General features: G+C 45.7%; 1 protein-coding gene across 2 annotated transcripts in view; it reads right to left on the bottom strand.

Moving 5' to 3' along the window:
• LOC118774852 (tyrosine-protein kinase receptor UFO-like) overlaps positions 1-15432 on the bottom strand; it is a 29765-nt gene that overhangs the window by 12182 nt on the left and 2151 nt on the right. For both annotated transcript variants that reach the window (XM_036524399.1, XM_036524400.1), the window contains exons 2-7: positions 9342-9549; positions 9100-9200; positions 8546-8728; positions 6552-6632; positions 6340-6455; positions 4342-4537 (exon numbers count right to left, since the gene is read on the bottom strand). In XM_036524399.1, coding sequence (XP_036380292.1) covers positions 4342-4537; positions 6340-6455; positions 6552-6632; positions 8546-8728; positions 9100-9200; positions 9342-9549 — 885 coding nt within the window. The remainder of the gene's footprint in view (positions 1-4341; positions 4538-6339; positions 6456-6551; positions 6633-8545; positions 8729-9099; positions 9201-9341; positions 9550-15432) is intronic.

Here is a 15432-nt window from a genome sequence, read left to right as displayed (position 1 = left end):
ACCCTGGACAGCTGTGTGAACTGGGGAGGGAGGAGGGGGTGCCCGAGAATGCCCGAGAATGCAGAGAATCTGGGGTTTATTGGAAAAACTTGTTAGGAGAGCAGAAATGTTTGGAAGCCTCAGCATTCTGAGCATCTGGGCACGTCTGAGGAACAGAGACATACACAGGCACCGATCTGTCCCTCTCTATCTCCTTCTCTCTGTCCCAGTCTTTCTGTATTTGTCAGTCCTGCCCTCTTTCCCTCTCTGACTCTCACGAAACGAGAGAACAAGAAAACCCCTCTGACAGGAAAAAAGGGGAAGAGTGCTGCAAACAGACCGAAAAACAAGCTGATAATTGCAGCAAGAATGTGTGAGCGTTTCTGTGTGTGTCTGTGTGTGAGAAAGAGAGAGGGGAACACTGTGTTTCAGTAATAGCAGAAATCAGTGTGCAGTTATTTTTTCTCTGTTGCTTCAGCTGCCAGTGATACCTGGGAAAATGAGAAGCATCCAGTTTGCAAACACAGTAAGTTTTCAGCAGAATGCTTTGCCTCTGCCATGTTGTGAATTCTGCAGTGGTGCCACAGTGTGAGTTGGGGTGCAATCTGCCTGTGTCGTGAGGCCCTGGCTCACTTTCTGAGCTGCACTGGACCCTGGTGATGTTATCAGGAAGTATTTCTTCGCTGATCGTTTCCACATGTGGCTCTCCATCCGAGTCTCTCTCTGCCAACAACAACACAAACAATCTCCCTCCTTCCCTCTCTCCATCACTTCATCTCTGCCCCCCCAACCCTGCCTCTGCAAGTCTGCCCCCCAATGCCCCCCCCCATCCCCCCACTATCATTCCCCCACTGATTGTTCAAACAGAAGCATCTATGGCCAAAAGGAAGACTGAAGAAAGGTACGGCTACATTCAGAGGACAGACAAGAGAGGAGGAGATGGGGGTGGGGGAGAACAGCTGAGTTCAAAAACGTTTTAAGAGAACAACACGTCGCAGCCAAGCTCTGTCAGAACAGTTAGAGCTGGGGTCACTGGAAAGGTAGAGTGGAACAGCCAGCACAGCGGAGAGTAATAGCCTCTCTGAAACAGAACAGGAAAGGCCTCTGCAGAGCTGCGCCAAGCAGCCAATCTAAAAATACATTCCAGCATTTATGTTCCTTCAGAGCCCAATATCAAGTTATTTCATCACATGGGGATGTAGTAAACCTGAAGCCATATTATAACAAAGTGGTGGGTGTAGCTGAAGAGTAGGAGAGGAGTATGGTACAATAACATCTTCAAAGGGAGTTAGTGGTGGACAAGTGAACCTTTAGTGGTTGTGTGAAGTAAAAACTCAAATGTTATGTTTCATTATGGAGGTGTCCTAAAAATATAGATTAAAAATCACCTTGAGCTGTTTTAGGAGCAAATCAGTAGTGTCCCTTAAAAGGATCACTCAATATATCTAATTGCAGCTTGAAATGAATTTTAACTTTTCAGGGTATAGGAAAGTATTTGAAAATGAAACCTAGAGCAGTTTTTGTGTAATGTACCTGGCAATCATCAAGCAAAAGTCCTTCAAGTCCAGTTCAACGGGAGGACATTTTGGGGGGGGTTGGTTCCACCTAAATTCACCTGGCCCCCACAAAATATTTCAACCCATGGCAGCAGTCAGTAACTGAATGTGCCTCTTAAAGGCACTGTGGCCCTCCCAGTATCCCAGCACACTGCCCCGCTCAGCCCGACACACACCGAATTAAGGAAGCCAAAGCTGTCCTTGTGTCCCTTACAAGGCAGATTTGTAAATGATGGGTTTGTCTGTCATTTACTTAATTTCAGAGATGTTTCTAATACCTTCGCCAGCACAGGAAAAAGGATTTGGGCAGATTTGGGCTGTTGTGTTGCAGGGAATGCAGACTGTTTGCTGTGGGATTTGAGGCACGCCAAGGGGGGTGTGCCTCTCCTGCTCTCTCTGGGACAAAGTGGGGTCTGGGAATTTAACGAAAAGGATGTTTTTTTTATTCCAAAAGCCCGGCCCCTGGACTCTCCCCCATGTCTCCCACTGGCTCCCTTTTCCCACAGTGCTCGGCTGTGTTTCATCTCTTTTTTTGGAAGGGTGAAATCGCAGGTCATCTGGGGTCAGGAGAAGGAGGGGCAGCAAGGAGGAAAAAGAGACGAGGGGACAGAGAGAGAAGAGAAGAGGTGGGAGACAGAAGAGGGGGCTTTGTGACAGACAGCACGATGAGAGGGGGGCACAGTGATCGGGGCAGCAGGAAATGCATTCCTGGGCTGACTCTTTGGGATTTCTTGAATATCTAGAGGGAAGCGGGGAGAGAGACAGTGAGGCAGACAGTGATAAAGGGTGGGGAAGAGGGGTGGGGGGTCTGGAGAAGGAGAGGGCAGAACTGTAAACTGATGATGCATGCTAAACTTGAATGAGAGAAACAGACAAACTTGGAAAGGGACAACTTGGACAGGAACGTGGTGGCTGTGTTTTGAGATACTGCATGGGACATGGGGGGATACTATCAGGGAGATTAGGACTGTAGGAAGTGATAAACACCCACAGGGAAGTGGTAATCTGAAAAGGGGAATGTCAGCCTACACATGATGTCAGGCTCACACAATGACTACAGATTATACTACAAACACTAAAGATGCTCACTTGCTTCCAGAGACAGGTGTCTTCTGGACTATCGGCAGATAAGACCAGTTGTACATCTCACATCCCCCATTTCTTCAGATATTTTGTCGACCTCTTGTCTTTCACTTCCTTTTAAAGTGCTGTACATGTGAACACAAAGTCCTATGGGACTCTTGCTAGAGCATATATCATTCAGCTGTAAACTGTCTACATCCTAATTGGCCTGTGCTGTTGGACTTTTTAATGCAGGTGATTTCAACATGACTTCTTAATACCCAATGCACTGGCACACAAGACCAGACCAGTCTGCCTGTGACATCACAATGCTTTCCTCCTGGGTTCTGAGGAAGTGTTTATGATACCTTAAAAGGGGTACGGCTGGACAAATTCCACACGCACGCGCTATTATCTTAAGTGCCTTTGCTGGTGCCTGGAGACCCATGCCAAGAGGTGACAGAGGAAAAAATCTGGGAATCAGGCTCAGGGGAATTCTAGGCGGGGGTGAGGCGGCTGAAACGCAGGGAGTCAGTCAAAGCGCAGTGCGTCTCTGTGACCGCAGCAACAAGCACATGGAAAATATAGCTCAGATGTCATCAATTTTTCTCTCTTTCCATTTCTTCCAGCTTTTTCTCATTCCCTCTCTCTCTCTCTCCCCCAATTCTCTCCCGCCCTCTTTCACCACCTCTCTCTCTTTCCTGTCCAATCCAAACTACCTCATTTGCCAACCGTGTGGAGAGAAAAGCCTGCCAAAGATGTACTGCCCCCTCCTCTCTCTATCTCTCCCTCCCTCCCCTTGCCTTCCCTTTTCTTTCTGCTTTCACCTTTTCCTCCTCCTGTTGGATTTCTTCTCCATTTCCGTTTAAGACACATTTTGAAACATCGGTGTGAGCTGACGTGGAATGCCAACCCCCCCACCACCACCTCCCTGCACCACCCAGACTTCTCCCCCATTTTCCCTCAGTCCCTCCTCTCTCAGACTCTTTCTGCTTGGTTTATTCCCTGTTCCACAAACATGGCTTAATCCCAGGTTACGGAAAGCATGAGTTGGCACGGAAAAACCCCGCCTCCTCTCTCCCTCTGGATTCAAAGTCAAACACACTGTAGCTTTATGGATGCGACAGGGCCGCGCCAGCCTCGCCAAAGCAGTTAGAGAGCTCCTCCATCTCACTCTCTGGGCCCTCGTTCCCTCACAGGTTCTCCCTCCCAGCCTCTGCAGTTTGCATTTTACGGTGAGAGATGGGGAGAGTGCCATTATTAGCCCCTCTTGTTCACTTTAAGCAGAAACGAAAGGCATCTGAACCTCCAGCCATATGCTGCCATGCTCCAAACATGCCCACAGAAAATCTCTTTTCCTGACCATATCAGCTACAAACATCAAGCATGCAACTTTGCTCAATTTTTTGCTTGTTTTTAAATCTGACTCAATATATGACATTCATGTATAATGATGTGTGACATGAAAATGCTTCAATGTGCTGTGATTGGTCAGAGACTCATAATCATTATTAAGATTAGATGCCATTACCACAAGCATGCCGAGTCTGATAGCAATAACATGACCTTTGAATAGCGACACCAATGATACTTAGGCTTAAGCACTTTGACAATGTGCAGTGCATCTGTATTGACCACATGCCAAGAACACATTTTAATTGAACCAAAGAGACGGATGTGTATTGCCAGTGATGAGCTATCAAAGGCATTCTCTGGTGAATGAATGATTTAAGAGGAGGCCTACCTCCTTCAGCAGTGTGCATCATTACCCAGGGAGTCCAGGAGGAGGCACCCTGGCTGCTGTGGCAGGCCACCCTCACGTTGTAAGAAGTGAAGGGCTCCAGGTTGGGTATCAGGTGGCTGGCAGGCGGCACATTGACATTCTGGTTGTGGATCATGTGACTGGGTACTGTGCTGAGCTCAGCATCAGAGGGTGCAGCCTAGATAAGGGTGATGAAAATATACACACAATCAAAGTTATTATTACTCAGTTCCATACATTTGCTGTTTTAAATGACATACGGGGTTTGAAATCACTGTCAGCAAGTAGTGAACAGCTGTACATTACTTTACATTACTGGCATTAAGCAGACGCTCTTACAGGTTTTTACAGTGTTATCCGTTCATACAGCTGGATATTTACTGAGGCAATTGTGGGTTAAGTACCTTGCCCAAGGGTACAACAGCAGTGCCCCAGGTGTATGTGCCAGGCATTTATAATTCCGCTTTTCAGGAGTCATTGACGTTACGTGACTGCTGTATCCAACTAAACACAACCTGGGCTTCCTTTCCCAATACAAACATTTTCTCTGAATAAAAATAAATGGTAAATGTAAGGTTATCTTCTCAGTAACGTCCCACAAAGAAAGCCAAACTGTCCATGCCCAAGGAAGTATAACACTGAGCATACTGAATAAACAGAAAATCTGAATGATCTCTGCATGTGAGTATGTGAAGGTTGCAGGGGGTTTAAGAGAAAGGTTCACAGACCCTGATCTAGGACAAAATTACTCTTTTTGGCTAATGACCCTGTCCATTTAAAGTGTAAATTATAGTTCAGTCTAACGTACATGTTGAGTAACAGCTAAGTCAAGCTGCTGGGGTTATTATCACTAATATTCCCTCCCTCCATCTCCCCCTCTCTCGACCTTCAGCAGTGCTTTTCATTTTGAACCGAAGGGGAAGTGATCTGTTCTGCTTCTCCTTTCTGGTAATCCGGGTATCTAATACTCAACCCCCCCACCCCCCCCTGCACAGTCCCCTGATGGGGGACATCAGCTGGGAACTATACTGTCATGGTGAGCTGGCACAGTGCCAGCCTGCATGGGGGAGGCTGGGGTCGCAGAGCCACGCCTGACTGAGAGACCCAGCATCCTCTCTGCTAAGCGAGCTTTCCAGCTCCCTCCTGAGTCACTCCCAGGAGGAATCCGCCTTTCATTTCACACCCACCAAATCCCTTCCTCACTGTCTGCTTTACCTTCATCTTTCTTCATTTCCCTTTTTTCAGTTTTGCTTAGGCTAGCATGTGATAACATGGCTGCTGCACAATTAACCAGCAGCTAATGCCCAGCTAATGCGTTAGCATACTGAAGCCTGTTTTGTAAGCTTTACATATCATCCAATTTCAAGAAAAACGGTTTCCTCTCCTGTAGCTACACTGTAGATGAGCTCCATGGGGTACTGTCTGAGGGGCTCAGGGGGAGGGGAGGAGGGGAGGAGGGGAGGAGGGGAGGGGTAACAAAGGGTTTATTAGAAACAGATTCTCAGGGGTGGGGCAGACTGCAGGAGAGGGTTTCAGGTGGCAAATCTCAGTGGGTGTGTCCAGCCAGTTCATCAACATAGTGAGGCAGAGGGAGTGGTGACACCAGGGTTAAGTCCAAGGGGCCACTTTTCCAGTGTGAAACCTGATCTACAGTACTGTCATAGAGAAAGAAACTGAGAAAGAGCAATAGAGAAAAAAGAAAGTGAAAAGCAGGGGGAGACATAAGACAGGGAGGAGAATGCTGGAGAGAGTAGTTAAAGAGAAAAAAGATGTAAACTAAAGAGGTAAGGAGTGGGCTGAATGGAAAGATAGAGGTGGAGATGGAGAGAGGTATAGAAAGAAACAAAGAAGACTTCAGAGAGAAAGGTTTTAATACTAACATTACCTCTTTGTGTAACATCAAAATTTGTGAAAAAAGGGTATCTGAATGAAGTACTTTGCCAGATGTAACTGTAGTGATCAATTGCTGAAATGTCTTGCCTGGACGGAGCACAGCGTGACAGGGTACATTCCTCCAAACCCAGGTTCCCAGGTGATACGCAGACTGGCATTGCTGACCTCTATGGCCTGCACCTTCTGTGGCTTTGTCGGGATGACTGTGCAGAGAAATTGGGAAGGAAGCAATTATTTCAGAGGCCATGACCCATTTTGCAGCATGACCAATGCCTGACCGCCCCATGACCCACATATACCTGTCACAGTCCCTGAGCCTGATGTCGCAACACCTTTGCGATTTTGGGCCTCGCAGGAAAAAGTGCTGGTCTTGTTGAGGCCTAGAGGGAGAGAGAAGGACAGGGAGGCCAGTCAGAGAGGGAGCTTTGAGAGTAAATGTAAAATCAGCTCTGCAAAACTGAGGGCTGTGACATGTAGTTGTGGTTATGACTCTGGAACCGAGGTCAGAATGAGTGGAAGTCAAAGGTTTGATTCCCAGGTCGAACGTGTGTGAACAAGTGTGTGTTTTTCTTATGAATAAGAAGGATAGGCTATTGTGTTTTACAGGTAATGTGTGTGTGTGTGTGTCTGTGTGTGTGAGAGAGAGAATGTGTGTGTGTGTGTGTGTGTGTGTAAGCAGGCACAGGAAGCAATCTGCTGACTGAGATTCAGATCTGGTTTGTAAAGAGCTGAGTAGCACAGTCCTGCTTCTGCTTTCTGGAGATCCACGGCGGGGAACACACACACACACACACACACACACACACACACACACAAACCCCTAATGTTGAGAACTCATATTTGCAGATGGGCAGACACATTCCCAAACAAACATGGTCCTTATACGCAGAGCACTGATGCACACAAATACACACAGACACTCTGTTCATTATCCACACATACCAAAGGACATGCAGTTGACTGTGAGCAGCTGGCCATGCTCCGCTGACAGATGAGTCACTGTGGAGCGGCATGCACTGCGCTCCCTTTGGGTCATGTATGACACAGGACACAGGGGCAGGGGTCAGAGTCCGGAGAGGGCGAGGGGGCGTGAGAGGGGACAGCCACGGGGGCCCGGTGAGACATACAGTAACACACAGTACCCCAGTGCCCTCCTTCCGTCGCTCAGCCCGTAGTGGTTTACTTTGCTGCTTGGACTTCTCACTGTGACTACTAAGAGAGGCTCCTAGCGGCCTGTGTTTGGGCCACAGTCTGTTTAGGTTTATCTGTGTGAGGGTGTATGTGTGTGCATGCGTGTGTACATCTGTGGGTGGTGTGTATATGTGGTTGTGTGTGTGTGTCTGTGTGTGCATGTATGGGTTGTGTGTATCTGTATGCACCTGCTGCCCCTCTCCACAATTCTGAGGGATTCTAGCGAGCCCCGAGGGAGGCTGACCCGCTCATTTCAGGCCTGAAAATCATCCCAATAAAGGGCTGGTGGTCAGTGAGCCCAGATGATTCAGAGGGGAGGTTCTGACTCCACCCTGCTCTGTGGTCCTTTTCTCCCACACTCACACTCCCCTGCTCTGACTCACTGGAGTAGGACTCCAGACAGAGGTAGTCTTTGAAACAGCAGGCACACATTTCGTATATACTGCCATCTGTGTGACTTGCTGGTTAGTTCTGAAGGTTATTGAAGGGGTATGGTATAAAACAGAACTTAGCTGAGAAGCAGGGACAGCCATAATCATCAATTTATATGGTGTGCACTTCTGTCAACATCCTGCTAAGCAGCTGACTTTCTCTGTAGAGGTTCAAAAATACATGTGCAGTAATTGCTACTTTGGGACAATCTACAATCTATCCTTGTTATATGTTAATATGTTAATACAGAGGGGAAGGGACACTTTACAAGACTGTTTGTTTTTAACATGAGAAAGTTTGGAACATCTTACGAAAAACATACCACAGCAAGATGAAAGGGAACTGTAGCTTCTCCAAACTGTGCTACTACCTACTCCAGCTCTACCTTCTCCACCTCCACATCAGTGCCTGTCATGCTGAGTATTAAGGTAAGACAGCAGAGCAGTTCAGGACCTACGATGTTCAGTGTTGAAGTCGGTGATATCAGTTCAGTAACTTTGATGTTTTGCATTAAGGTACATGATGCCGGTACAGTTACTATTGTGTTGAGCTTTAAGGTAAGACAGTGAGATCAGTGCAGTACCTGTGTCATTCAGCTTTGAGGTCAGACAGTCACATCAGTGACATCATTAGATGTTGAATGTTAAGATGAACAATAGCAGTTCAGCACCTGTAATGTTGAGTGTGGAGGGTGACAGGGACAATGGGTCCTGCAGGTTGGTGAGCTGGGCGCCATCCTGCAGCCAGATGACCCAAACAGGCTCTGGAGGCCCGTGGGCCACACACTGCAGGCTCAGGCTGCCATTGGCTGGCACCGACATGTCATGGGGCTCCACAGAGAAGTGAGGGAGACCTGAGACAATGGAGAGAGTGCGTTAACACACCCTCCCTGAGGAATGCTTGCAGCACTCAAGATAAGCACATATATAAGTGACAGCGTGTGTAATGGCAGTACTGTATGCCTGTCCGCTTAATTTGTCTTCATATATACTGTAAATGTCATTTACTATTGGGAGGATGGTTTAAAAAACAAAGCAAAATAAAACAAAAAAAACCTTGCACCTGGTATTGACAACATGAACAGAGATTGGTAGACTGACGTTTGATCAAATCCCAAAGGCTTTGCTTCTAATTGCTTATAATTATTAGTATAATGGTTGTAATGATAATTAGGATTTGGATTATAATGCTTGTGTATAACAGTGTCGCTGGTGACACACTCACCCTCCAGCTGGATGTGTCCCTCCTGAGACACCGTCTCCTGTCCTCTCTCCATCACCATACAGCGATAGCCCCCCATGTCAGACAGCTGGACCTCCTCAATCCTACGTACACACACACACACACACACACACACACACACACACACAAGCGGGTTTAGCTCTGTGTCATAAGGCAGGGAGGATCTGTCCCCCTCTGACAGACGGACAGGGATACAGACCAAAGGAATGCTTGGATTCCCTCACCTAAGCTCACTGATGGTCAGCCAGTTGTCCTCGCTAACAGACACCTGCATCTGGTTGGTGTCAGCGAAGTCCAGAGGTTGTCCGTCCCTCTGCCACACCACATCTGGCGGGTCCTCCTCTCCCTCCCTGCTCTGCAAAGAGCACCTCAGCAGCACCGGCTTGCCCAGGGATGAGGTCACATTCCCCGGGCCCTCGATGAAGCGTGACCCTGGATTTGAGAAGGGCGAGAACACGTGACACATAGGACATGTAGTGTTAAACATCAACACTCAGCGGCATCATCTTCACGCCCTGAATCTTGGCTTGAATCGAATAGCCACTCATATCCTTTGGAGGGCCTGACCCCAAACTTAGCCTTTGTGGTAATATTTTAAATTCATCCTCTGAATAACACACATTGACTAAACCATATCCTAAAGTATCTGGCTGCTTGATTGATCTGTGTCCTAATTTCCGAATTTGGCCACCGAACGTGTCATTACTGAATTGTGTAACACATCACTTTGTTTCCCTAAAGAAGAGATCATTGCATCACACATAACTCACACTGCTCATGTGACAGGGCACTGTTTATAGTGTACCAGTGAACCCCTCTTGACCTACATATGTACCATGTTATCTCTATCACCTGGTACATCTGTACATCTTATGGGTGTGATTTACAACCACTAAGCACGTGGCACTTTTCCAAGAATAGTTTTCCTCTCTCTGTGCCCCTCTGTTCATGGCATTTGACCTTGCTGCATTTTCCCGTGCAGTTACAGATAACACAAGAAGTGTTTCAAAGTAGATGCACATTCTATCAGCAGAGGTAGCTAATGTTTCTAGAGCTAGATACATCAAAGAAGGGATGTCTTCGCTGTCTAATGTATCCTCTATCCACAACAGAGCTGCAGCGTCTGCTGCCACTCATTCAACATAGGTATTTAACCACCCTGCACCCCACCAACCATTTAATTAATCATAATCTTGACTGAACAGATCTAAACTGCCTCTCCAACTCCTGGAGAGTCAGTGTTTCAAAAAGGAAAACCTGCAAGAATATAGACTGTGAGTACAATTTATGACTTGCAATGCTGATAGCAATGTCTGACCCATCTTGTGACCATGATACCATGCATGTGTTTGTGCTTAAACATAAACACTGATGGAAAATTCTCCAGGTACAGAATTTTTTCAACAGCTAAAACCAACTGAGTCTTTCAAAGACCACATTCAGTCTAGTCCTTCAATCTGGCATGGTATAGAATTTACATGATTGACTACTGAGATCTATGTTTTCGGCTTCTTGGAGTTTGGCACAGTGGAATGCAGTGGAATGGAATGGGGGGGGGGGGGGGGGGGGGCTGACCTTGCCTGAATCTCAGAACAACATTGTCAGAATTATATCCAAGTAATTCCGTGGCGTTTAGCTACAGCTGTGTGCCCATCTGTGTGTCATCGTTTGCTCTAGTCTGTGACGCTCTATCCCTCACTGATAATAGAGTTGAGCTGAGGGTGAGGAAACACATGCACAATGGACTCTTTGAGAACTTATCTCAAGTGGACTCATAACAAACTAGTGAGAATGTTTCAGCATATTTCCACACGGAGAGGCCTGAACACAAACACTCAAGCTGTGTTTCGGCTATCCCATCTATGTCTCTCTCTCTCTCTCTCTCTCTCTCCAGCCCCCTCCTCAACCTCCCCCTTTACTTGCAGTTCCGCAAACTCAATCCAAAAATGGCTCACTGGCATGCCCCATGAACCTGATTTCATGCCAAAATATCGTACAACATTAAACCAAAACAAGTCAAATACATTCACACAAAGTCATTTTAGCCATCTGTGAAATGCTATTAGTGCAATAACAGCGTCTGCTTGCCACGCAGAGTCTGCTGAACTGTGCCTGGCACAACATACATCTTCTGCATCGATGTCTGTGGAAGCTAGGAGACAAGTTAGTGTAATTTGTTTGGGCTGAGGGAAATGTGTAGGAAAGGATCCGCATTGTTTCAGATATGAGTTGGTTATTGAGGAGATGTAGACCATAGGCAGCTAGCTGTGCTATTCTTTACACTCAATGTCTACTGACCTGCCTTATCTATGTGTGTGCCATTCTAATGTAAGCCAGTATGGCAGAGGAATTTCCATCAGTCAGGTCTCACCTACTGTTTAAGTGCTGCTCAGCCTGGGACATCTTTACGGTTGAATTTTTTTTTTTTTTTGAGACAGCCAGCACTGCCTATATTATATCTGTTTGTAAATATATGAGCAGGACTGTTCTTGCCAATTTAGTGTATTTGTTTCCTAGCCATTATAGAGGAGGAAATTGTAGTGCCCATGATTATGTTATCTCTGACTGGAAGAGACCACAAAAGATAATGATGATCGATGCTGATTGAATAGGAATCCAGCATACGCAGACATTTTACATGATTACATAATCACTGATGGAAATGCTGATGATTATGAGAAGAAATGAAATGAGCTGCAGAAACAGAATTTAAGAGTGTACAGAGTGTAATTTGGTACTTCATAATCACATCGAATCACTTTAATTCTACAGCCATGCAATTGACAACATAGCAACTAATATCATATTGTTAACTAGGGGTGCTGATTAATTTTTAGCCTAAAAAAATGGGGGATGATGAGGGTACTGTAGGCAGGGAAGCGTTAAATTATTATTATAAATTACTACTATTCTAAATTATTTAAGTCTAAGTAATGTATTCTGTGTCTGTGCTTGGTGTGGAACCACTGGTATAATTATCATGTTGTTTTGCAAAAAAATGACTTCAATTTTCCAACTGACTTGGCTTCAGTGAGCTAAAACAGCTGGGCAGTCAGGACATGGTGTCTCCCCCCCAAAACTTGGCAGAGTCTGTATTCAGGAGGAAGGCAGTTCCTTACCAGCTGTTTAATTGTGTGTACTTATTTAATGTTGCCTTTATTACTGAAAGTCGGTCTCTGTGGAAGTTTTGAAGAATTGTTGTGTTATTGTATTTAAATAAGAACATTATGAAACATAACAGGTTTCATGAGGAGAATAGGTCATCCAGCCCAGCTAGTGTCATCATTTTGTCAATGGTCTAGAGCAGCGTTTCTCAAACCTCTCCTGGAGTACCACTTGTCCTGCATGTTTTAGATCTCTCCCTGCTCCAACACAGCTGATTCAAATGATCAACTTGTTATGAACTCCTGAAGCTGCCTAATAACAAACTGATCATTTGAATCAGCTGTGTTGGAGCAGGGGGAGATCTAAAACATGCAGGACAAGTGGTACTCTAGGAGAGGTTTGAGAAACGCTGGTCTAGAGTGTGTCTAGGACAGTATCAAGCCTGGTCTTGAACATTCAGTGACTCTGCGTCCAATTCCCAATGTAAGAAGGTGGGGAGTAATTACCAAAGAACAAACCAGAATGAAAATGAAAAAAAGGATAATGCAGTAAAGAAGCAAACAGCGATGCTGTGATTGTCTCATTGTGCCTGCCCACCAGACCTGCACATGTCATACGATTTTGGGGTTTGTACCTGTTACTTTCTCTTTCCTGATATCTTTCTCTCTTGTCTTAGTGCAATATTCATTGGAAGTACAAGATCACGCTGTGTCTGCCAAGGCTTTTACAAATCTGTTCACTGCCAAGGGAACTATGCAATTGGGAAAAATAAATCTCCATTACTCTCCGCCTTGTTTCCACCTCACACACTTACTCTTGCTCTCATTCTGGAATGCAAATTCCAGAAATGCTGGTTTAACAAAGCGCAGTATAACAGCCAAACCTTGAACAATAAGGCGAACAGGAAGAGAGAGAGACCTAAACATGTTTGCAAATGATTTATTTCTTTTGCCATACCAGTGCAAGGGGTGAACGTCACAAAAATGTAGGATTTATCCCTCTTTTTCTCTCTCCTACCCCTGCTTCTACCCCCAACCCTGCTTCTGAAATTCCTCAGGTTTGCTAAGCCGCTGCCCTTCTCTGTCTCAGAGCTCGGCCTCTGACCTTTCACCCCGACCCCTGCAGAGCAGATCATTTCTTATCATCCAGTCATCAAAGTCGAGACACCCATGGCCACACATGCACAAACACTGGCAGAGGAATCTCTTCATCACTGTGATGACATCTAGCTGACTCTTTAGTTCTCACATCAACAAACCAAAAATTTACACTTGTGGTCTTGTTGCAGACACAATAGAAAAATTGTGAATGATTAAAAGAGGGAATAAGAACTACCCACGGATTATTTTTGACTGGGTACAGACAAATTGCAGGGATCCTTAAAGCAAACATGCCAACTGGCACACAAACATATGCTCGCGAACAGAAACTCACAAGATGGTATGTTTATAATAAGGAGGCCCTGTAACTGCCTTTCGCTCTGCCTCTGTGCCTAGCTCTCTCATTCTCTCTGCCTTTTCTCTAGCTTCACTTTGTGTTTTAGTTTCTTTTGGCTAATTTCCTTTCAAGGGCCAAACAATTGAATTCTTATGTCTTTACTAATCAAAAGGATTGTTTCCTTTGCCCTCCCACTTTTGAATGTTCAAATATTTCATAGTCATAACCAGTGTAACAGGTACCTCTGAAAGTATGAGACAGCTGACATACATGAATAGCAACAATGTGGGTGCGTCACGCGTGGGTTTGTAAGCATGTGCGTGTGTGTGCGTGGATATGTACTATATGTGCCTGTGTTTATGTTAGTGCATTTGGTTCCAGCCTGTCCCCTCACCGCCAGTATTACAGTAGCAGAGGAATGTTTTGCACTTCCTGTCCACCTTTCACCCCATGCACAAATCATAGTCCATGTAAGTACTCAAGTTCTCATTGATCTCAAAAAAAGAGCATAAGCCTACTGAAGTCAGAATGAGAACCAGTGTAATATTATAGCCCAAAAATCAATATATGACACCTGTCAAAGGTGAGTGAGGCATCAATATAAGACATTTCAGGGGTTGTATCACATATCAGTGTTGGATGTTCCACAAAATAAAACCCACAAGTGAGCTTTGGAATCATATTAATATGCTGTCCTTCTGCTAAAACATTTTTCATTGATCTTTTCTTTATTTAACCAGGTGGCTCCCTTAAAACATATAAAGTCTCCTTTTCACAAACAGCGTTTTTTCAACAAAGACAACCAGGCAATTTTGACAAAACATCCACATGGGGCATCCATGTGTACATTTTTCAGCATTGTCCCATCATTCTCTTCGCCTCTAGTGCATCCAGGACACATTCCTCCTCCCCTCATGAATAAATTGGAGATGTTTGCAATAGGAGAACTATGCCCCCCTTCACTCCCACCATTCCTTCTTATTCCTCCCCCTATCAATTATGCTTCCTTTGGTGAGGTGGGCCCTCACTTGCTTTCTCTCCCATTTGCTGTGTCTCCCTCATACTCTTCCTCCCTTTGCTGTCTTCCTCAGAATGGATGGCTACATGCACCTCAGCTCTCCCATGTCTCCTATGTCATTTCTCCACTCTGATTCAGCCCTGATTCACTTCTCCCTACAGTCTCTCTCTGCCTCCTGCCTCTCTCTCTCTCTCTCTCTCTCTCTCTCTCCCTCTCTTGCTAACTCTCTTTCTCTCTCAGTGCAACAAGTAACACAGCCATCAAAGTTTCAGTGCTGCTCCTTCTCGGCCCAGGGCTCTGCAGCAGGGGCCTTTTGAAGTTCAGCTTATGCACACGAAGTAACACGTGTGTCTAATTATTCCACGGCCCCCGTGGAGAAAGGTACATTGTGCTGCTTGTTCTGCCTCTCTCTTACTTCATGCAATTCCTTTGTTCAAGGGGAACCTGGAACAGATGCTGATGTGGCTCCAATCTAGCAGATATAGGTGAGCTGGCTGGAAAAATCTCATTAAAATTCAAAAAGAAATCCCATCAGGCTGTGTGCATGCCAAGTGGGCCAGAGGAAAAGGTGACTCCGGCCCGCTTGGGCCTCAGTGCGCTGCTTCCTGGAGAGACCAGTGGTCAGGAATTGGTTTCCAGACAGGTGCAGACATGCCCAGATACACAGTAATAACCACAAATGCAGAAAAACTGTTGCAGAGTCAGCTGCAGATACAGATTTCTATACACACCGTGAACTGTCCATGAAATATTAA

The sequence above is a fragment of the Megalops cyprinoides genome, chromosome 3 (assembly GCF_013368585.1).
Source record: "Megalops cyprinoides isolate fMegCyp1 chromosome 3, fMegCyp1.pri, whole genome shotgun sequence".
Lineage (NCBI taxonomy): Eukaryota > Metazoa > Chordata > Actinopteri > Elopiformes > Megalopidae > Megalops > Megalops cyprinoides.
Note: the sequence above shows the minus strand (reverse complement) of the source record. Positions and strands in the feature narration are given on the sequence as shown.